At 40.0% G+C, this 22634-nt stretch overlaps 1 protein-coding gene across 6 annotated transcripts; it reads left to right on the forward strand.

Moving 5' to 3' along the window:
• Positions 1-15312: 15312 nt before the first annotated feature.
• CA14 (carbonic anhydrase 14) lies at positions 15313-22268 on the forward strand. 6 transcript variants are annotated; one of them, XM_074263367.1, is made up of 12 exons: positions 15313-15452; positions 15829-15892; positions 17707-17727; positions 18848-19027; positions 19412-19554; positions 19758-19853; positions 20088-20154; positions 20816-20973; positions 21126-21249; positions 21449-21469; positions 21587-21671; positions 21828-22268. In XM_074263367.1, exons 2-12 carry the CDS (start codon positions 15835-15837, stop codon positions 21895-21897), a joined length of 1023 nt encoding a protein of 340 aa, XP_074119468.1. In that variant the 5' UTR covers positions 15313-15452; positions 15829-15834; the 3' UTR covers positions 21898-22268. The 6 variants fall into 6 exon arrangements, 4 of the variants coding, with proteins under 4 accessions (XP_074119468.1, XP_074119467.1, XP_074119466.1 ...); XM_074263366.1 differs by having other exon boundaries at positions 15314-15452; positions 15799-15892; XM_074263365.1 differs by having other exon boundaries at positions 15447-15892.
• Positions 22269-22634: the final 366 nt, after the last annotated feature.

Consider the following 22634-nt stretch of genomic DNA (forward strand, 5'->3'; position numbering starts at 1 on the left):
GCAACTGACAATGTTTGAGAGTATTGCCTGAACCAGATAAAAATGTAATTTAAAAATGTTTAAGAAAATGAATAAAAATACAATACATACAAGGTTAATTTGTGGCTTTTCAAGTCAATATACAGCACATAGGAATCTATTTCTATTTAAGTCTGACACAACTGTTGTATGATATCTGACCCTTACAATAGAAGTGGTATACTTTTGGAAAAGTAACTTTTATCTGGAAGATCATGAATAGCATAGTCCAAAAATGAGACATCAACTCAGGACCTCAATCGTACATGATGTGAGAGAAAAGACTATGGGGTCCAAAAATTTCTTTGAGGAATAGGCATGTATTTTCAAAAACGGGGGAGGTCAAGCAGAGAAAATCCAGCAGAGGAAGAAATGAGTTTTAATAAGCATTTATACCATTCTCAGAATAGCATTTTTACCCTTAGAATGAGAAGAGGTCTGTGACAAAACTCCTGATTAGCTGCCATTAAGGACTGAGAATCAGTAGGGATTGTCTTTTCTAGCCAGCACCCAGGCCATGCAAATTACCTTAAATCCTCGATAAGCTTCAAGGAAATACCATTACAGGAAAGGGAAGGGTAGAGTTGGTAACTTTTCTCCTATATTTCTGCTACCAATTCTCTGTCTTCCCTTATACTAATCATAAAAAGTATATTAATAATATTAAAATTGATAATACGTTAATGTTGATATTAGTAATTATTTCTTAATAGTAATTAAATAATCACTAGTAATAACAACAAACTATTAACAATATTATAAATATTACAAACATTATATTAATGTTAATACTTCTAATTATTTTTTGATGATGATAAGTATTCATTAAGTATTGGTGATGATAAAATATGAATATCATAACTGACATAAATTAATGTTATAATTACTAATTATTTCTCAATATTAAATAAATAATTAGTAGTCATAATTATTGTCTGGTTCCCTAGGCTCTGGGCTTTCATGAGCAGGTACAATCTGGGGGGGAGAACCCAAATCTCACAACTTTTGCAGCTATATTGCTCCTATACAAAGTTTACTCTGGAAAGTTCCTGAAAATAGCTCACATTTAGGTCTCTACAGATGTGGATAAAAAAGTCCTTTAGATTCCCTCTATAGACCCTCACAGTAACACAAATATATTGGAATAAATTCTTTATTCCATCTACAATCAATGCAAAGTACTCCTTAGAACTCATAAATAATCAATAAAATTCTCTACCTTCCCCAAGTTGTCTAGCCTAATGGCATTATCCTGTTTCGTATTCCTCAGAAGGCAACCAGACTTAGGGCTGTCAATGGGGTAGCCTCCCTATATTACAGTGACTCCCACTGTCCTAGAGTCCTATCCTGGACTCAATGACATCCTATGGCTTGAAGTCGCCTCCAAACGAAAACATACTATCTAATCCTACGTCTTTCTCTAAAATATGATATCTTTCTTTGTCAATACCATTTATGGCTATTATATTACTACAACTCACCTCATGATGAGGTGACATAGGGATTTCTGACTGCAGAAGTAAGGTTAAGTGATACACCAAGCCCTTGGGTAGAATTTAATACATTTATTACTAATCATATAGTGAAACCAATATTTCAAACCTCATTTTTTCCAAGTATAAGAAATATGCATATTAAATATAATATGTTGGACTCTTTATATGCACAAAATTAGTAATATTCTTTGAAGTATATGATCTTTGCAATTTTTGCAGAAAGAAAACATAAAATCTTACTATTCAGGCTTTATTAGTACCCTCTCACTCTAAGATGTTAGTTTTTCTAAGAACATTCTCAGGACAATTTTTAGCCTTTATACTGAGTAAACAGTCACTCTGGATAATAGTTATCTCCTAAGTCACTGAATTTGTCATCCTTTAATTATGAGAAACTGCCTAATACAGGCTTTTCATTAATGTAAGTTATTTGTATCTAAGCCCTATGAGGGTATTCAAAATGAACCAAAGATAAGCTAACCAAAAGACCAATCATAAGTTCAAAAAGACTATCCACCAGGTGAGCCCTGCATAATTTTGCCAATCTGCATTCCTAAAATCTTTAAGGCCAAATCAAAATGAGATTTTCCTAATAACTATATCAGAACAAACGTTTTTTTCTCTACATGTGAGAATAATCCAGTTTTAGATACCATTGAAGCTAAAAAATGGCTTATTGAGCATATATTTCTGCCTTCCTTCCACAAATATAGGAGCTGATATAGTTCCCATGGATATAGGGAAATAATTAATGGTTCATCAGAGAACTAGGAGGTACATTGGAGGCAGTTATGTCACACCCTGATTCATCAAATTGGGACCCAGTCAGCTGTACTATATTCTTTAATACACTCTACTTGAATACATAATTTATGTGTTGGATTCTTCTTTGATTTGTTAGTAGCATAGTAGTCATATTTACTATATATCCATCTGTTTAGAGAACATTTACTGATAAATGTTGGAGAGTGAGGAAGAGAGTCTGGTCACCTCTTTAGCCTCTGAAAATTTCCACCCACAAACTCAGGATAGCAGGCTAAATTCCAAGATTATAATGCCTAGGAAATCTTCCCTTCTAATTAAGTGGCTGAGGTTCAGAAACAAATATTGTACAAGAAGTCCTCCCTCCTATATTCCTGAAGTCAGGGTTCAGGAGGAAAATCAAAGTTCCTTCAGAAAGCTAGGGTTAAGGAATTCCTACTGGTTCTCATTTCTCTAAGCTACTCAGTACAGTTGTGTGAATTCCTCTGACTGTTCATCATGCTGGGAAGGAGGCACATGGTAGAAGTAGGGATTTGGCAAGGAATGAGTAACAATATGTAAAAGGAGGTAAGGGATTTGGGTTAATTGAGCTGATTAAGTGTAGAAATTTTCGGGAAAGGGAAAATCAAAGTCAGAGAAAGGGTAATGACCTGAGGAAGGACAGAGGGGTAGAGACTAGAGGGTCTATGTGGGTGAATAATATATTTAAGAAACATAGAAAAGAAATGTAATAAAAGATTGTGGTCATATAGGGCAGAGGTATCAAACTCATGGTAGCAAAACTCCTAATTGTAATTAGGAAATGTTTTAAAAAATAAATAAAAATACAGTATGACACAGATAATGTTAATTTGTGATTTTCTAAGTCAAAAGAACACATAGGGATCCTAAAGTTTGTGATTAATGAAGTAGAATATAGGGTAATAGTGAGATCCAGGGTGTGACAATTAAATATTCGTTTGTAGTCCTTGCTTAAAGAAAAACATATTCAAATCCTACTAGTTAAGTCACTCTGCTACAAAAACAAATATATATTAAGCAATCTACCACCACACAAAAGTACTGCTCAGCCTGGGGGGTTAGGGTACTCACTCTTTTACCCCAAGGTAAAGATAAGGTAAGGGCCTAAGGCCCCTTTTCTTTGTTCTCATCATTTATATTTAATTCAATCTTGATGGAAACTGGCCCCCAAAGAGAGGGATTTCCTTTTGTTCTAAAGCTTTCTAGGTCTTTATGCTCTGGGGAAAACCATTTAAAGGTTGTATTTGGCTCAAGTCTAGAAAATCCCCAAAAAGAAAGTAGAAAAGCAACATAATGAAAAAATGTAAACCAAGCATAGAACAGCTATTTATTTCTTCCACACAAAAGAAATGCTTATTACTAAAGACTTCCAAGCATGCATTGACAAAGACTTAAACAAGCAACAGTAACTTATAAATACTGTTATATTCTCCTGAATAGTTGATACATAAAACATTAAAATATGAAGCATTGTATAAGACTGCTGAATAAGCATTTCACATTAACCTTGGCTCTGCACTGTGTCCCTCAAGGTCCACAGCTTCTATTAAAGGAATATAGAAGTTCTTCTTCTGTCCAGTCAATTTTTTTCTTCCACCAAGTACTATAGTAATTATAGGGGTTTATCTTCCTATGCTGCAGCCAACACCAGTAAAGGGAACCAGGAATTCTGGAATTCACAAGTTTGCCTCCAGGGCTAGAAGAATCTAGTTTAGGACTATTATTCAGTAACTTTTGCTATGAAAAAGAAACATAAAATAAAGATGCAGCTGGAACCCAGGCTCAATTTCTACTAAGTCTGCTCTAGTTGTCACATGTGAGCATCATCATCATTTCCTCTCACAGGAAGATCCAGGAAGAGACAGAATTTATGCAACACATTCTGGAGAGAGAGAAAATAAGGAAGACTCAACTTTTTTTTAAGGGTCTACTAAGTGGATTGTTTGGTTCATGTAAGTTTCCCCAGGTTTTCTGAAACCATCCTGGTTTCAGAAGGAAAGAAGGAAGGAAGGAAGGAAGGAAGGAAGGAAGGAAGGAAGGAAGGAAAGAAGGAAGGAAGGAAGGAAGGAAGGAAGGAAGGAAGGAAGGAAGGAAGGAAGGAAGGAAGGAAGGAAGGAAGGAAGGAAGGAAGGAAGAAAAAAGAAAAATAGCATGCTTTTGTCTGTTTTCACACTCCATTAGATCCTTTTTTTGGAGGCAGATTGCAGTTTTCATCATAAATTGGAATTGTTTTGGATTATTGTATTGCTGAGAATAACGAAGTTATTCACAGTTGTTCATCAGCTTTACTGCTATTACTGTGTACAATGATCTCCTGGTTCTGTTCACTTCATTCTACATCAGTTCATATAAATTTGTCCAGATTTTCCTGAAATTATCCTTCTGGTCATTTCCTATAGCATCTTAATATTCCATTACAATTATTTCCACAAATTGATAAGTATTTCTTTGACTTCCAATTCTTCTTTTTTTTTATTTAGAATTTTTTCCCACAGTATATATGCATGAGTAATTTTTTTATAATATTATCCCTTGTATTCATTTTTCCAAATTATCCCCCCCTCCCTCCACTCCCTCTCCCCAATGACAGGCAATCCCATACATTTTACATGCGTTACAATATAACCTAGATACAATATATGTGTGTAAATACCATTTTCTTGTTGCACATTAATTATTAGCTTCCGAAGGTGTAAGTAACCTGGGTACATAGACAGTAGTGCTAACAATTTACATTCACTTCCCAGTGTTCCTTCTCTGGGTATAGTTATTTCTGTCCATCATTGATCAACTGGAAGTGAGTTGGATCTTCTTTATGTTGAAGATATCCACTTCCATCAGAATACCTCTTTATACAGCATTGAAGTGTACAGTGATCTTCTGGTTCTAGTCATTTCACTCAGCATCAGTTGATGTAAGTCTCTCCAAGCCTCTCTGTATTCCTCCTGCTGGTCATTTCTTACAGAGCAATAATATTCCATAACCTTCATATACCATAATTTACCCAACCATTCTCCAATTGATGGGCATCCATTCAACTTCCAGTTTCTAGCTACAACAAAAAGAGCTGCCACAAACATTTTGGCACATACAGGTCCCTTTCCGCTCCTTAGTATTTCTTTGGGATATAAGCCCAAAGCAGCAATGCTGGGTCAAAGGGTATGCACAGTTTGATAACTTTTTGGGCATAGTTCCAAATTGCTCTCCAGAATGGCTGGATTCCTTCACAGCTCCACCAACAATGTATCAGTGTCCCAGTTTTCCCACATCCCCTCCAACATTCATCATTATTTGTTCCTGTCACCTTAGCCAATCTGACAGGTGTGTAGTGGTATCTCAGAGTTGTCTTAATTTGCATTTCTCTGATCAGTAGTGATTTGGAACACTCTTTCATATGAGTGGATATAGTTTCAATTTCATCATCTGAGAATTTTGACTTCCAATTCTTAACCACCACAAAAAGAGCTGCTATAAATGCCCTTGTAGAAATAGCTCTTTTCCCCTAATAAAACAAAACAAAACTCCTAGGAATACAGACTGAAAAAACAAACAAACAAACAAACAAACAAAAACCCAATAATGCTTAAGGGCAGAGTACTATCTCTACCCCAAGAAAACGAGTTATACCGTACTAAAGTGTAAAGAATGTACTATAATTTGTGCCCAGTGGGGTGAGAACTTACCTTTCAGAGGGTCATGAAGAGATCTACACAAGGGTTTAGCTGAATCTATGGACCATAAATTAGCAATGGTTAAAACATCCCTAGTATTTATAATCTCCAAACTAGAAGAGAAATGGAAAAATACATTGGAATATCAATATTCTCCCAGCAAGAAGCAATGTAGAATAAAGGAAAGGAAAGTCTGTGATCATGGGCAAAATCACTAAACTTAACCTAACTGGGCCTCAGTTTCTTCTTCTGTAAATACAGAATCTTTTGGGACCAAAGATAGAGAAAATTCCTATAGGACTTTAAGATTTGAAAAGCACCTTACATACATTATCTTAAGCTAACTTGAGAATGCAAGTTCTTTAGAAGAAAGAAAGATGCCAGAGATATTGAGATAATTGTCATTTTTCTCTGTGTTGCCATTTGTTATTATCTGGAATAATATTAGATTTCTTGAAAATAAGCTCATTTTGGAAATGGGTCTGTTGCAAAGCTCACTGCACTCCACTTCCTTTAGGGCAAGAATGGGGAACCTTTTTTTTTTTTTTCAGCCAATGGCCATTTGGATATTTATAACATCTTTGTTGGACCATACAAAATTATTAACTTATAGAATTCGAGCACTAGGAGGTTATTCTACTTAACTTTCAGTTCATCATCTCCAGTGATTGATCATACAAATGATTTCAAAAGAAAATGACAAATTCCTCACCCCTGCTTTAGGGAAATAGACACATCAACTTTCTTCTAAAACAAAATAAGAAAATCTTTTTTTTAGAATTAAAATTTATGATTATTGGAAGAAAGTAATTACTGGTAAAGTTGGTATATCAGAGGGAGATAGCTACACCATACGCATAACCATGACTACAGAGAATGTCAACTATAGAACAGGACATATTCATATAATCACCAAAAAGCTATAATAGATCTCGGTAGCCATCATACAGAGGAAAGGAATCTTCACTATAATATATCTAACAAGTGATCTTCCAGTCTCTGCGTAAAGAGCTCCAAAAAGTAAGAACCCACCAACTTTTTAAGGTAGTCAATTCCACTTTTGGAACACTCTGAGAAGTTTTTCTTGTCATAAAGAATAATTTGGTCTTTTAGCAACTCCATATTGCTACTGGTTCTGTCATCTGAGTGCAGATAGAATAATTCCTTCCCCTTCTCCTTATAACAGATTTTCAAATACTTGAAGACAGTTCTCATACTTCTACTACTTCCAATGGATCATCATATCACATGCACTCAGTGCCCTTCACTATTTAAGATGCTCTCCTCTGGACCCTCTCCAGTTGTCTGTACTTCTTAAGTCACAGTTCCTTGAACTGAACTTTACAAATTCTGATAAGGAATTATCAGTGGAAGTATCGCCTCCCTATTCTTAAAAAACTCTGAATGCAGCCCAAGATCACATTATCTTTTTTGATTGTCACACTATATTGCTGATTCAAAATGAGCTTGTTTTCACCTTTTTTCAGCCTAGCATATTGCAAGTCCTTATAAAATGCTTCTTGATTGACTGTTGGTTGTTTAAGTCTTTCCTTTGTACATTGGAAGATCCAGTGGGGAGAGCAGGAGAAAGGGATTGTGAAAAGAAATTATTCTAATATTTCTTAAGTTACTAATGGGGGGGGGGACTTCCAGCCAAGACATTCAGTGCTCTTGGATAGGCCAAGTGAATATAATTAAGATGACAATACTCCCTAAACTAATCTATTTATTTAGTGCTATACCAATCAGACTCCCAAGAAACTATTTTAATGACCTAGAAAAAATAACAACAGAATTCATATGGACAACAAAAGGTCGAGAATTTCAAGGGAAGTAATGAAAAAAAATTAAATGAAGGTGGTCTAGCTGAACCTGATCTAGAATTATATTATAAAGCAACAGTCACCAAAACCATTTGGTATTGGCTAAGAAATAGACTAGTTGATCAGTGGAATAGGTTAGATTCACAGGGCAAGATAGTGAATAAAAACAGCAACCTAGTGTTTGGCAAACCCAAAGATCCCAACTTTTGGGATAAGAATTCATTATTTGACAAAAACTGCTAGGAAAACTGGAAATTAGTATGGCAGAAACTAGGCATGGATTCAAATTTAACACCACACACTAAGATAAAATCAAAATGGGTCCAAGATTTAGTCATAAAGAATGAAATCATAAATAAATTGGAGGAACATGGGATGGTTTACCTCTTAGACTTGTGGAGGAGGAAGGAGTTTGTGTCCAAGGAAGAACTAGAGACCATTATTGATCACAAAATAGAAAATTTTGATTACACCAAATTAAAAAGTTTCTGCACAAACAAAATTAATGCAAACAAGATTAGAATGGAAGTAACAAATTGGGAAAACATTTTTACAGTTAAAGGTTCTGATAAAGGCCTCATCTCCAAAATATACAGAGAATTGACTTTAATTTATAAGAAATCAAGCCATTCTCCAATTGATAAATGGTCAAAGGATATGAACAGACAATTTTCAGATGATGAAATTAAAACTATTTCCACTCATACGAAAGAGTGTTCCAAATCACTATTGATCAGAGAAATGCAAATTAAGACAACTCTGAGATATCATTACACAACTGTCAGATTGGCTAAGATGACAGGAACAAATAATGATGAATGTTGGAGGGGCTGTGAGAAAACTGGGACACTGATGCATTGTTGGTGGAGTTGTGAAAGAATCCAACCATTCTAGAGAGCAATCTGGAATTATGCCCAAAAAGTTATCAAAATGTGCATACCTTTTGACCCAGCAGTACTACTACTGGGCTTATATCCCAAAGAAATACTAAAGATCGGAAAGGGACCTGTATGTGCCAAAATGTTTGTGGCAGCCCTTTTCATAGTGGCTAGAAACTGGAAGATGAATGGATGTCCATCAATTGGAGAATGGTTGGGTAAATTATTGTATATGAATGTTATGGAATATTATTTTTCTGTAAGAAATGACCAACAAGAGGAATACAGAGAGCCTTGGAGAGACTTACATCAACTGATCCTTAGTGAAATGAGCAGAACCAGGAGATCATTATACACTTCAACAATGATACTGTATGAGGATGTATTCTGATGGAAGTGGATATCTTCAACATAGAGAAGAGCTAATCCAATTCCAATTGATCAATGATGGACAGAATCAGCTACATCCAGAAAAGGAACACTGGGAAATTAGTGTAAACTGTGAGCATTGGTTTTTTTTTTTTTGTTGTTGTTGTTTTGTTTTGTTTTTCTTCCCAGATTATTTTTACCTTCCAAATACAATCCTTCCTTTGCAATAACAACAATTTGGTTCTGCACATATATATTCTACCTAGGATATACTATAAGATATTTAATATGTATGGGAATGCCTGCCATCTAGGGGAGGGGGTAGAGGGAAGGAGGGGAAAAATTCGGAACAGAAGGGAGTACAAGGGATAATGTTGTTAAAAAAAAAAATTACCTATGCATATGTACTGTCAAAGAAAATGTTATAATTATAAAAATTAATTTTAAAAAAAGTTACTAATGGGGGTGGGAGAATAATAGGTCAGTCAGTAAACATTTATTAATTGCCTACTATGCTAAGGTACAGGCTATTCCTTCTTCCAAAACTGAAGGGGAATTCTTCCAGAAATAGAGACTTATGGGGAAGGGTATAAACAGAAAGTACAATGTTAGTAAGGCACTCTTCCCACCCCCATCCCCATCAAATTAGCTAAGATGATAGAAAAATAAAATGACAAATACTGGACAGGATGTGGAAAAACAGGTACACTAATGCATTATTGGTAGAACTGTGAACCAGTCTGACCATTTTGAAGAATAATTTGGAATTCCACCCAAAGGACTATAAACTATATAAGCTCTTTGACTCAGTAATACTGCTATTAGGTTTGAATCATGAAGAGATCAAAGGAAAGGATCTATATCTACAAAAATATTTATAACAGCTCTTTTTGTAATGGCAAAGAATTGAAAATGGAGGGATTGTCCATCAATTGAGAAATGCCTGAACAAGTATGATATATGATTGTTGTTGTATACTATTATGCTATAAGAAATGACAAAGAGAATGGTTTCAGAAAAACTTGGGAAGATTTAGATGAGCTTAGACTAATGAAGTGAACAAAACTAGGAGAAAATTCTACCCAGTAATGGCAACATCGTAATAACAAGTAACTTAGCCATTCTGATCAATATAATGATTCACAATAAATCCAAAGGAATCATGATGAAAAATGCTATCTGCCTCCAGAGTAGGAACTGAAGAACACTGAGTCCAGATTGAAGAATATTTTTTCACTTAAAAATTTTTTTTCAAAGTTATTTTTCCTCACAATATGGCTAATGTTCAAATGTGCTTTACATTACTTCATATGTGTGTGTGTGTGTGTGTGTGTGTGTGTGTGTGTGTGAGATATATTTCTTGCTTTCCAATGGGTAAGGGGTAGGAGAGAGAGAGAAAATTCAGGACTGAAAATAAATATTTAAAAATAAAAATAAATAAATGGCAATGTTAGGAATGGAAAAAATAAGGAACACATGTGGCTCAGGCAATTTATAACTCCAGAATTTCAGATCCTTAGAGTTCTCTCTCCAGGTAGTGATAGGCAAGTAGCACCATTGGTAAGCAGCGTTAGCCCATCATGCAGCCTTAGCCACATGCAGCATTGAGGCTGGACTGGTAACCCTGCTGCACTTGCTCCTTACAGAATGAAGTGTTTTACTGGAAGGATGCAGCACTTGACCACTCAGTTCCTTGGCATCCAAGGATAAATGGCAGCAGGGGATGAATGGCAGCAGTAGTAGCCAAAGCAACATTGGACAACAGCAATGGAAGTTGTGCGTGAATGCAGAGTCACCTGAGGATATTGTGAAACTTTCGAGAGTGTGAAAAGTATTAACTTTAGACTCTAAAGTATGAATCCTCCAAATCCAGTTGAGAGTTACACACTTAAAGGGAACTTTGTGAAGATTCTGCAAAGGGAGAAAAGGACTTCCATGTGCAGGAAGTACCCCTTTTGTCATTCATGTTTTCTACATATGTCTCTCATTGCTGTTTATGTTTGAGCCCATTCTCCTTATGGCCATTTTGTGAGAGAGTTCAATGTCGGGTTTGGGAAATGTTTAGTATTAATTAATAATTAGTATTGTTAAAGACCATTTAGTATTCATTATTGTTGATGGAAAGCACATGGGGGAATGGGGCATCAGGAATCACAGTACTAGAACTCTACTCCAAAGAGTTACTTCTAGAACCCTGAGAGACAGTAGGAATAAGTCTCCCTTGAGAGTTTCCATCTGCTAATGCAAGTGCCCATTTGGAAGGAGGGGTTTGGGATGTAGGGTTAAGTCTACCTTCCCACTGTCTTCCTATTTACCCTGTAAAGACTCTCCGTGAACTCCAAGTTGAAGGCACAGAGCAAGAAGTTGCTAGAAGTAATTTAGAACTATGTCCAAAGGGCTATCAAAATGTGCATACCTTTTGATCTAGCAGTGTCTCTACTGGACTTATATGCCCAAGAGATCATAAAGAAGGGAAAGGGACCCACATGTGCAAAAATGTTTGTGGCAGCTCTCTTTATAGTGGCAAAAAACTGGAAATTGAATGGATGCCCATCAATTGGAGAATGGCTGAATAAATTATGGTATATGAATATTATAGAATATTATTGTTCTGTAAGAAACGATCAGCAGGATGATTTCAAAGAGGCCTGGAGAGACCTACATGAACTGATGCTGAGTGAAGTGAGCAGAACCAGGAGATCATTGTAACATGGCAACAAGATTATACAATGATCAACTCTCATGGATGTGGCTCTTTCCAACAATGGGATGATTGATGCCAATTCCAATGATCTTGTGATGAAGAGAGCCATGTACACCAGAGAGAAAGGACTGTGGGAACTGAGTGTGGACCACAACCTGGCATTTTCACTCTTTTTCTTGTTGTTGGCTTGCATTTTGTTTTCTTTCTCATTTTTTCCCTTTTTGATCTTATTTTTCCTGGGCAGCATGATAATTGTGTGTGTGTGTGTGTGTATGTGTGTGTGTGTATGTATATATATCATATATATGATATATATACATATATTGGATTTAATTATATTTTAACATGTTTAACATATATTGGATTACTTGCTATCTAGGGGAAGGGAGGGAAAAATTTAGAACACAAGGTTTTGCAAGGATCAATGTTGAAAAATTATCCACACATATGTTTTGAAAATAAAAAGCTGTAATAAAAAAAGTTAATAAAAAATAAGAAGTTGCTAAAAGTGCTATGAGGTCTAAGAAGTCTGGAAGGGTTAGTTAAAATAACCCGTTAAATGTATTTTGAAAGGGTTTTTCTCACTGACCTTCTGGGCTCTATCTATTTGGCCTCAGACACTTACTAGCTGTGTGATTCTAGACAAGCAGCTTAATCCTGTTTGCCTCAGTTTCCTCATTTGTCAAATGAACTGGAGAAGGCAATGGCAAAGCACTCCGGTATCTCTGCCAAGAAAGCCTCAAATGGGGTCCCAAAGAGTCATATGACTGAAAAACAACTGAATGAGAATTCTTGGCCTTATTGTAGCTTGTCTTTCTGTTCCTGAATGAACTACTAGTTTTTCACTTTATCTAAATTGACAGGAGATGGCGCTAGAAGGTAGCAAATAATTGAGGGTTCTGCTTCTCTCACAATGTAAGGAAGAATGGGAGATCAAAAGAGAGAAAGAAGGAATTCAAATGGAAAAGTGAAGAAGGGAGGAGAAGGGGAGGAGACCCTTTTGTTTTATGATCACAAAGAAAGAAGATCTTCTCTGCTTATCTGTTCTTCCAAATTAGACCAGTTTTTAAAACACAGGCAACTGACTGGGGAAACTGCACAATGACAATTTAAGGATTTTGTCCTTCCCTTCTCATTTTTTGCAGCATTAGTTCCTTGGGAGCAGTGCCATTCCTGTGATGCCCAAAATTTCGAGGAAACCTCTAGAAACACTGAAGACCAGATACTGATGCCTGAAAAATGATTCCTTCCTAAAAGATCTTTTAAATAACAATTTGCAAAAATCAACTCCCAAATCTCTGAATGTTGCTTTTCGGAAGTCTCAAGAAATTATTAGAAATGCCAGAAGATGGCACCCTATGTGTTCCTGAAACTCAGAGGACTCCAGTGAAAAGTTTCGTTTCAATCATACCTTCTCCCCTGGGATTCTGACTCCTTGGGCATCTTCTTGTCCATCTGTCTTCCTTTCTGCTTGGCAAAGAATTACTGTCCTTCTGCATTAAACTGCAGTGTTTTAACCATCCTGAAACTCAGGAAGCTTTTCCTTAACATGCACAATAATGCAGAATTTTACAGTTTACAAAGTGCACTCGTGAGCACTTGGCCTGTCTCCTAATACAAAGACCATGGGCTCAGGGCACAGATCAGACTTTTTTTTTTAATTTATTTTTATTAAAGCTTTTTATTTTTCAAAACATATGCATGGACAATTCTTCAACATTAGCCTATGCAAAACCCTGTGTTCCAATTTTCCCCTCTTCCCCCACGCCCTCCCCTAGATGGCAAGTGAGAAATTTTTTTTTTTTTAATATGTCCATTGCAGGAACTGTTTTGTTTGGCTATATACATTTGTCATAAGTGTTTTCTTTTTCTTTTATAGGAGGGGAAGGGTGGTGGAAAAGACATATTTTTTCTAATTAAAAAAAATAAGATAATATTTTTTAAAAGTGTCTTCACTCAAGTGATCTCATTTTATCCTCAAGACAAACTTGTGCTAACGTTATCATCCCATTTTATGTAGTAGGAAACTGAGATTCAGAGCGTCTGATTTGCCCAAGATCACACAGGTAGGTAAGAGGAAAGCTTTCTTATTTTTTTGAGCGCCAAGGATTTTTTTTTCTGCTACATCATGATTATTTTCTCTCCTTACAAGGATAAAATAAGAAACTTTTCTTGGAAAATAGCATGCCAAAGAAAAGGAGTTTTAATTTTTTTAATTCCTAAGTAGCTTGATTTTGTAGCTGATCCACAAGTCATGTGTAAGTTTAGCCAGCTTTTGACTAGTCAGGGAATGATGATACAATATATCTATTATCCTGGTCAGTCTGCCTCCCTCTCCAATTGTTGGAGGTCATTGCATTGATAAGTGGGAGCAAAGAACTCTCAATTGAAATGGATGGATGTTGCTTCTTTAAGACTTGTGGGGGGTAGAGGGGGAGCCCTAAAAGGCTTTCTTCTTAATATTTCCTTCTCCAGCCCGAGACTTCAATGGGAAGAATTTAGAACTTGATCTGATCTCGGGATTTCTAGTCTCGTGGTGGATTAGACATCAACCCACATTCCTAGCATAAGAGTACTTTTCTCTCCCTTCTCTGACCTCCCAGCAACTGGGCCCACTTCAGCATCTAGAGGAGGCTGGCCCTTCCCCTTTAAGCAGATTTAATTTTCTCCTTCCTGTGAATTTGTAGTGATTTTTATCTCTCCTACCCCTTAGGTCACTATCGTTGACTCTTTTTCTCCCCATCTATTTCTCTTGAGAATCTGCTCAATTGTTGACTGTTTTTTGTCTGTCTCTGTTTCTCCGACTCTCTCCATGTCTTCCCCCCATTCAGGCCTCCCTGCCATCAGTCAGTGTCTTCTCCTCTGACAAAAGCCGCCCTAGATCTGGGCTCCCTGGGGAGGAGGGGGGGTGGCCGGGTCTGGCAGTGAGAGCCGCCGTCTCTTCATGGTGCTACAGTCCCTCCCCCACTGGGCATACAAACGGGCTTTATCCTGCAAACAAACCCGCCCCCCCTCACACCCCCAGCTAGGCAAGCACGTGGCCCTGGGCCCCCAGAATGGGGAGAGGGCAGCAGCCACAGGGCCCAGATCCAACTGCAAACATGTGCCTCAGTTTCCCTTTCTGGGTCTCAATTTTAATTTTGCCACCCAAGCAACTCTCAATCCACCTTAATCTTCCACTCCCTTTTGGCTGACTTTCTGGTTCTGAGCCTAAGCATATATCCTACATTTCCATTCTGTCTTAATCTCTATTGCTTCTTAGGTTTTCTGGCCAAACTCCAAATAACTTTCCCACATCTCCCCCCAGAGAGAGTTTTGTTTTATATACCTCCTCTCTTCATCTTCTTGGGCCAGAGGAACACCGGATAGATAAATGCCAGGAGGATCTAAATGCATGAATAGAGCTAGTCAGATTGAACGAGGAAGAGGATCTTAGGTGTCCCCACTTTAAGGGGGGAGCTATGTGAGCAGAAGAGGGAAAGGAAGAACGCTAGCTGCTGGAATCCTGAGCCAGAGCCAGGGATCCCTGTGAAACTGACTGCCTATACCAAACAGGGGCCATCCTGCATGCCTAATAGGCTATTTAAGGAACTGGCTGCTGACATCCAGGGCACCCCCTCCTTTTCCTTCTCCTCCTCCCCTCCTCACACAGACTCACACCCATCCAGAGCCACCTTAAAAGCGGGAGGCAATTGTGAAGTATCTGGCCAGTAAGTAGAGTTGGGACTGGATAATGAGATAAAGACAGAGGGCAGAGAGAGACAGAAAGATTTGTACAGGGGAGCCAGAAACACACACAAACACACACACACACACACACACACACACACACACACACACACACACACACACACACACTCATTCACACTCATACACACATAGAAATAGAGTCCCCTGGAGAGTCCCCAGAGACACCCAGAGTGACACTAAAGGGGAAAATTAGTGGAAAGATAGATCTATACAGGGCACTAATAGAATTTCTCTTCTCTCTCTCTCTCTCTCTCTTTCTCTCTCTCTGTCTCTCCACACAAAATCTACCTGTTCCTCCCCCCACAGCTCCTATCTAACCTTCTGTACCCCTTCCAGGAGACCATGCTGCTATTTCTTAACCTCTTGTTAGAGCTGGTCCGGACTCTGGCTGCAGATGGGGGTATGTACATTTGTATTTATTTGTGCTCTTGTTTGTGTCCGAATGTTTTTAGATATGCTGAGGAGGAGGAGGGGGTGAAGAGACTGAGATTCTAGAGGAATAATGGAAGACCCTGATCCCACCCAGGCTTTCTTCCCCTTTTCCTAATCTTCTATAGCTCTCAGTCCTATTGCCTGTGGTTCTGGAGTGTCAGAGAAGAAAAGGTCAGGGATGGCTGGAAAGGTTAGAAGAGATTCTGTCACTACTGCAGTCTCAGGCTCCCAAGCTTTCCTTATTTAAGAAGCCTTTCAATTAATAGAAACAGCTGCTGGGGGGAGAGAGTGGAGGGGAGTGTTAATGAATCAATAGGGATTGAGTTGCTAGGAAAAAACAGCACCTGCCCAATTCTGTCCCCAAATCCTCACTCCACATATCACTTCCAGAAACACATAAATGTTCTTTCTTGATTCAACTGAGGATAAATTATGACGATGGATCCCCTCTGATAAGGGCCCCTCTATGGTGCAGGGAAATAATTTGGGAAGAGGTGGACCAGGTCTCCAGAATAGGCAGGAAAAATTGAGTTGAGAGGAAAAAAAGCTAGCAAATTATTAGTTAAAGGTGTCCAAGAATAGAGGGTCCTAACTGCTCATTCCTACAAGAAATAGAAAAGGGAACTGGGACGAGAGGAGGAAAAAAAGGAATCATCTGGGGGGATTTGGGGGGTTTGGGAGAGAAGGGCGTCTAGAGGTAAGAGGGGTGGAGTGTGGAGTAGGAAACTACGCCAGATTAATCAACATTTTCAGAGTCAAAGTCCTCGGTGTCCTTCAGAGCTACAGGAAGACAGTGTCCACGGGCTTTCTGGTTGCTCTTTAGCAATCCCCAAATCTCAGGTGGAGGCTGGGGACAGAGGCAGGATGAACAAGATTGTCAGCTGTTGGGGGAATCTTAGGGAACAGGAGAAGAAATGGGAGTCAGAGCTGTTTAAAATTTCTGTGGGTCTGGAAAATGAATTTCCTATCAGGGAGATTCCGCAGGAAGAGAGAATCTCCTCTTAACTCCCAACACAATCTATCCCTAGGTGAAAACCTAGAAACTGGGCAAGAAGGCCCCCTGTGTGTCTCCCTGATGCAAAGACAGGCTGGGTAGGATCCTTCATGTGACCCAGCTGGCAGCTCCCATCTCTGCACACAATGCCACTTTCATCCTGCTCCTGCCTGCCCTGGCTCCCCCTGCCCGCCCACCCTCACTCTGGACCCTGCACCCATTCTCTCTTCCCCTTTACCACCCGGGGATCTGGGAAGTGCGAGAACAGGGACTGTGGCTTTGAGGTTATGGAGTTTCCTACTGAGCAGCAGCCTAGGGACCAAAAGTGGTGCTGAGCTGAAATTCACAGATGTTGATTTGCATCTCATTAGCATTTTATTCATATCCTATCCCACAGCCCAAGAATCCCTTCAACCTCGGCCTTTCTGCCCAGTCTGTGGGTGCTTTCCTGTTTCCCCACCAGCTTCTTTCTCCCTCTGTCCCTTGCTCCAGCCTGAGAGAAAAGGCGCTGAGCTCTCTGCACACTGGCATCCAGATTAATTTTAGCCTTCAGCTTTCCCCTCTGCTTCCACCCTCCCACCCCACCCCACATGTTCAATCTGTAGGGTTTTTAAATAGGTCTCTCCCCCACCTCGACCTTTTCCAGCTGAGGTCTCTGGTTTCAGACTTCCCGGGAAAGGCCTCAGTGGAAGGGGATGAAAGAAATAGGGACAGGACAGGTGTGTGAGGAAGCCTCAGCTTGGGGCACTGATGGGCCATGGTCACAGTTCCGGTTTCTCCCCTTGCAGGTTCCCACTGGACATATGAAGGTAAGACTGAGATTCTGTTTTTCTCTCACTTCCCTACTTCTTTTCCCATGGGGAGCGGGTAGAGCCTCCAGCCTCAGGAGAGCCTCCATCCTCCACTCACCAGCTCTTTTCCCTCTCCTGTCCCTACCACATTTCCTCTTCCTCTAATTTCTCTGATGGTCTCAAGGTCATTTTGTCTCAAAAGGAGTCCTGGGATCATTAGAGACTAAATTTATAAAGGGGGCTCCTAGTGAGTGAATATCTCCATGAAGCCAACCAACTCTTCCCCAACTAACTCTCAAAAGACAGAACCTCAAGCATGACCAATCAAATCCCTGAATTCCTGACAAGGCAAAAGGCTCCGAAATCAATCTTTCAGAGAGGGATGAGATAGAGGCTACTGAGGCATCCAACAGATTGGGACAGGGAGAAGTTGGCAGAGACACTCTGACTCCTAATTTCCCATTCAACCCCAACCCTTCTATCCAAACCAAGTCCATTTCTTAATCCGAATTAAGATAATACACAAAGAGTAATGGTGAGAAGAGGTGATAAGGCTCGGGAGCCAGTCACCCAGTGGACTCTGGGGGAGGCGGAACCTAATTCAGGCTGCTCTTTGAACTTTTCAGGTCATTGACTTTGTCGCTGACAGAAATCCAGAGCAAATGTCAAAGGCTCTGGTGACAGAAAGAGAAGCAGAGCTAGGAAAATGGGGCACCCAAATCCCAGTTCCATTTGGTGGGGAGACAAGAAAGGCTTGGTTCACTCTGACTTTCTGGGGTTTACAATCTATTCCTCATCCTGCTCCATCACTCCTATCCTAATGTACCCATAGGCTTTATTTTCCTTTCTCTTCCTGATCCCCATTAGTCCTGGGTTATTGTTAAATCAAAAAGAGCAGCCACCATTTTTATTTCACAGAATTGGACCCACCACACACTTGAAGGGGAAGAACTAAGGCACAAAGGCCAGGGGACAGTTATTTTGCTTCCCAATCTCTCGATAATACACATTATATATTGCGGTGGAAGATTAAAAGGAAGGCACATTCCTTTACATGTTTCCCAGTGTTGGGGTGTGGGGTCTGGAAAATGGAAATATTAGGTGGGCACAGAAAAATGAGGTAAAAATTCTTTATTAGGCCCACATGGTCAGGACCATTGGCCAGCCACTTTCCCTGAATGTGGGAGCAATGCCCAGTCTCCTATCGACATACAAACAGAAAGAGTGACATTTGATTCAGAGCTGCCTGTCCTGAAGCCCCATGGTTATGACCAGCCTGGCCCAGAGCCCCTCTCTCTGCACAACAATGGACACACAGGTAAAAGAGGACGGGGTGTCCAGGTTTTTGATCTAGTCATAGAGGTTACATAGAAAGCAAGAAATCACCAGTGTCCAATATCCCTGGGTTTTCTGGAAGTTTTACCCTCACATTTGGGAAAAGGAGGGTGAGCCTTTCGATCAAGATAGGGCCAGTCAGTCCCCAAGCGAACCTCACAGATTGGTTCATCATCTCTTTCAGTGTCAACTTCTGTCCAGACCTGGGAAAGGGGGAAATGTGCTGGAAAGTGAATTAGCTAACCAGACCTGGGTGCCGTAATGGGGAGGGAAGAACAGATTGACCAGAACTCCCAGGAAATTATGGGAACACCCAGGGATAAGAAGTATATATGCCCAACAGTAGATGTTCCCCTTATTCTCACAGTGCAACTGTCCCTGCCCCCCACTCTAAACCTGGAAGGGCTACCCCGAAATTACGTAGCAGCCCAGCTCCACCTGCACTGGGGCCGAAAAGGGCAGCCAGGGGGGTCAGAACACCAGGTCAACAGTGAAGCCACAGCTGCAGAGGTACTGAGAGGCAAGAAGCATGAACTTGGGTTGCTGAAGGGACAGGGTTGGGGAACCCTGGAGGGAATGAAACCAAAGGACTGGGGATGCTGGGAAATAGGGTTGGGGAGACATTGGAGGGGTAAGGTCAGGGAATAGGGGTGCTGGGGGCCTAGAAACACAGGGCTAGAGATAAGAGGAATATTAGTCCTCTCTCCCCACAGCTCCATATTGTCCACTATGATGCTGATTCTTTTAACAACCTGAATGAAGCTGCTCAAAAGCCTCAGGGACTAGCTGTTCTGGGCATCCTCATTGAGGTCAGTGGCTCCCTAAATTCTCTTTCCACTGCTTCCCTTATTCTTCCCCCCTCCATCTTAATCTTTCACTTAGTTCATTCCCTATATCAGCTCTCTTACTACCATAGTATGAAGAGGAGAGGGCGACAGACATGAAGTTCAAAGGAGAGAGGAAAGAAAATTGTCAACCTAGATTTACCCTAGAATGTCTAACCACAAATTCCGTATCCTTAAACTATCATCTCCCTATCCTAGGTAGGTGAGAACCAGAGCCCAGCTTATGAACACATCTTGAGTCACTTGGAAAAAATCAGGTATAGAGGTAAGACCCAAAGAAATTGTTATTGGACAAGGTTAGAGCTCTTGATGATGATATTTTAGAATTTCAATTTGGAAAGGATCTTAGAAATTAGTAAATAACCTCTAATACAGAACATTCCACAAGTAGATATCTAGCTTTAAACACCTCCAGAGACAGGAAACTCATTATCAATGTGAGGCGAATCTTGCTAGCTTTAGACACCTTTAATTATATTATTTCCTAGGTTGAGCCAAAATATATCCCTCCTCCTCCCCATAACTTCTATCTTTGATTCTAGTTCCCAATGAGAAGAATAGCTTGGGACTGAGTTCTCACTGCTTAGAAAGCACAGACAACTCATGTTTGGTAAAGGCCCGATTACAGAGGGATGAATTTGGCTAATGCCCCAACCCTTGGCTAGCTAACAGAGGGAATAGAATACTGGACTTGGAGTCCAGAAGACTCATCTTCTTAAAGTTCAAATCTGGCCTCAGACACTTATCAGCTATGGAATCCTGGACAAGTAACTCAATTATTTGCCCCTTTCCTCATCTGTTAAATGGGCTGAATGGAGAAGGAAATGGCAAGCCACTCCCAGCATTTCTGCCAAGAAAACCCCAAATAGGTCACAAAGAGTTGATTGAGATGAACAACTTCCTCCTTCACCCTCTGCCTTCCTTAGGTCAGACCACCTTGATGTCAGCCTTTGATGTGGGAGGGCTGCTTCCTCCAGAGCTGGGGGAATACTACAGGTACAATGGCTCACTCACTACTCCTCCTTGCTACCAGAGCGTCCTCTGGACTGTCTTCCACAGAAAGGCTCAGATTTCTATGGAGCAGGTGAGATGAAAAGGTGGATCAGGAGTGAAAATTTGGCAGTGATCCTGTTTCTAACCCTCAGTTCCCGTCTTTTCCCACCAGTCACCCTTCAGCCTTTTCCCTAGCCCTTTTGTATACTCTGCCACCCTTAGGCTCTACTCCTTTTTCCTCAGTTGGAGAAGCTACAGGAGACTTTATTATCTACAGAGGAGAGTGAACCCTCAAAGTTACTGGTCCAGAACTACAGAGCCCCTCAACCCCTCAACCATCGACTGGTTCTTGCCTCTTTCATCCCAGGTGAGGGTGCAGATGGTAAGAAAAAGGAAAGGGGACTGAAGGTTAGGAACAAAGAAACTACTGGAGAGGCAGTTGGGGAGGTCAATGGCTCCAAGACTGCCACTAGTACCAAGTACTCCAAGGTGCTTGAGTTGCTATCCTGAAAAATGAAATTGGATTGAGGAAAAGAGGACCTGATTTGTCTGCTTTTCCTTTGCAGAAGGAGCCTTTTATTCCACAGGTAAGCAAATCCTTCCACAACTTTGCATGGAGAATTTCTATGAGGGGGGATAGGGGAAGAGGTTGGGGTTGAGAGGCCTGACTCAGTCATGTTCTAATAGTTCTTTGGCTCTCTCAGGTGAAATGGTGGGTCTAGGCCTGGCAATCTTGTTCGGCTGTCTCTGCCTCTTGCTTGCTGGTTACTTCATTGCCAGGAAAATTCGGTGAGACCACCCTCCAACCTCCTCAGTGGACCCTCATACCAGTCCCTTTTCTTTCATGAAGGGCCTCCTCTCCCAGCTCTAAACTTGCCTGAAAATAGGAACAAATTCTCTGACTCACCTCTACCCTACCCTCTAATTCATCTGCTTCCTCCCAAGGAGGAAGAGGCTGGGAGAACAGAAGAGTGTGGTCTTCACTTCATCCCGACGGGTTACCTCAGAGGAGTAGAAACCTTCCCACAAATCCCTCACCTTCCAACAAGCCTAGAGGATTCAGTGCTGGGACTTGGCAGACAATAGCTGTAGCAATGACCGAGGAATGTCCCTACCTCCTCCTGACGCCTCCTTGGGGAGCAAGACTGGACTCTAAGAAAATTAGCTTGGAAAGCTCTTACCACCAAAGGAAAGCTGGGAAATCAGAGGATGTTTATGTGAATAGGACAATGTTTTGTCCTAGAAGGAGAATCAGTCGTATTCAAGAATTTCCTCTCCAAGGGAGACAGTATGGACAGTCCCTTGGAAAGAGGGTTGCTGCAAAAGGAGTTCGATAATTTACATTCTGAATGTTTTAGAAATAAAACATTTTTAATGATACCTTCATTCTTGCCTTTGTGGCTACTGGGATGTAATGGAGATGAAAAAAACCTGCCTAATTCATAATAAGTGCTTAATGTTTGCTGACTACTGAAAGACAGGAATCACACATCTGATTAGGGAAATCAATTATTTCCCCAAACCATCTTCTATTTTAGCAACCATTAAGTGACAGAGGACTCTTATTAAACCTGGGGTATACCAAATATTTGAGAATATTGGGAGGATGGGAAGGAATTTTAGAAAGAGATTTAGGAAATGTTTAGAGCAAAAATTTTTATACTTAGGATCTGAACTCTTTAAAAAATTCTAATAACTGCATTTTCATTTCATTAGTTTCTTTGTAACCCTATGTATTTTATTTTATGCATT

Source organism: Sminthopsis crassicaudata, chromosome 4 (genome assembly GCF_048593235.1).
Source record: "Sminthopsis crassicaudata isolate SCR6 chromosome 4, ASM4859323v1, whole genome shotgun sequence".
Classification (NCBI taxonomy): domain Eukaryota; kingdom Metazoa; phylum Chordata; class Mammalia; order Dasyuromorphia; family Dasyuridae; genus Sminthopsis; species Sminthopsis crassicaudata.

Excerpts from the sequence above, each read along its gene's own strand:
- CA14 (XM_074263367.1), top strand. The coding sequence starts at position 15,835 with ATGCTGCTATTTCTTAACCTCTTGTTAGAGCTGGTCCGGACTCTGGCT. Across the intron at positions 20,974-21,125 it reads CTCAGATTTCTATGGAGCAG|TTGGAGAAGCTACAGGAGAC; the intron begins GTGAGATGAAAA and ends CTTTTTCCTCAG. Across the intron at positions 21,250-21,448 it reads TCTTGCCTCTTTCATCCCAG|AAGGAGCCTTTTATTCCACA; the intron begins GTGAGGGTGCAG and ends TTTCCTTTGCAG.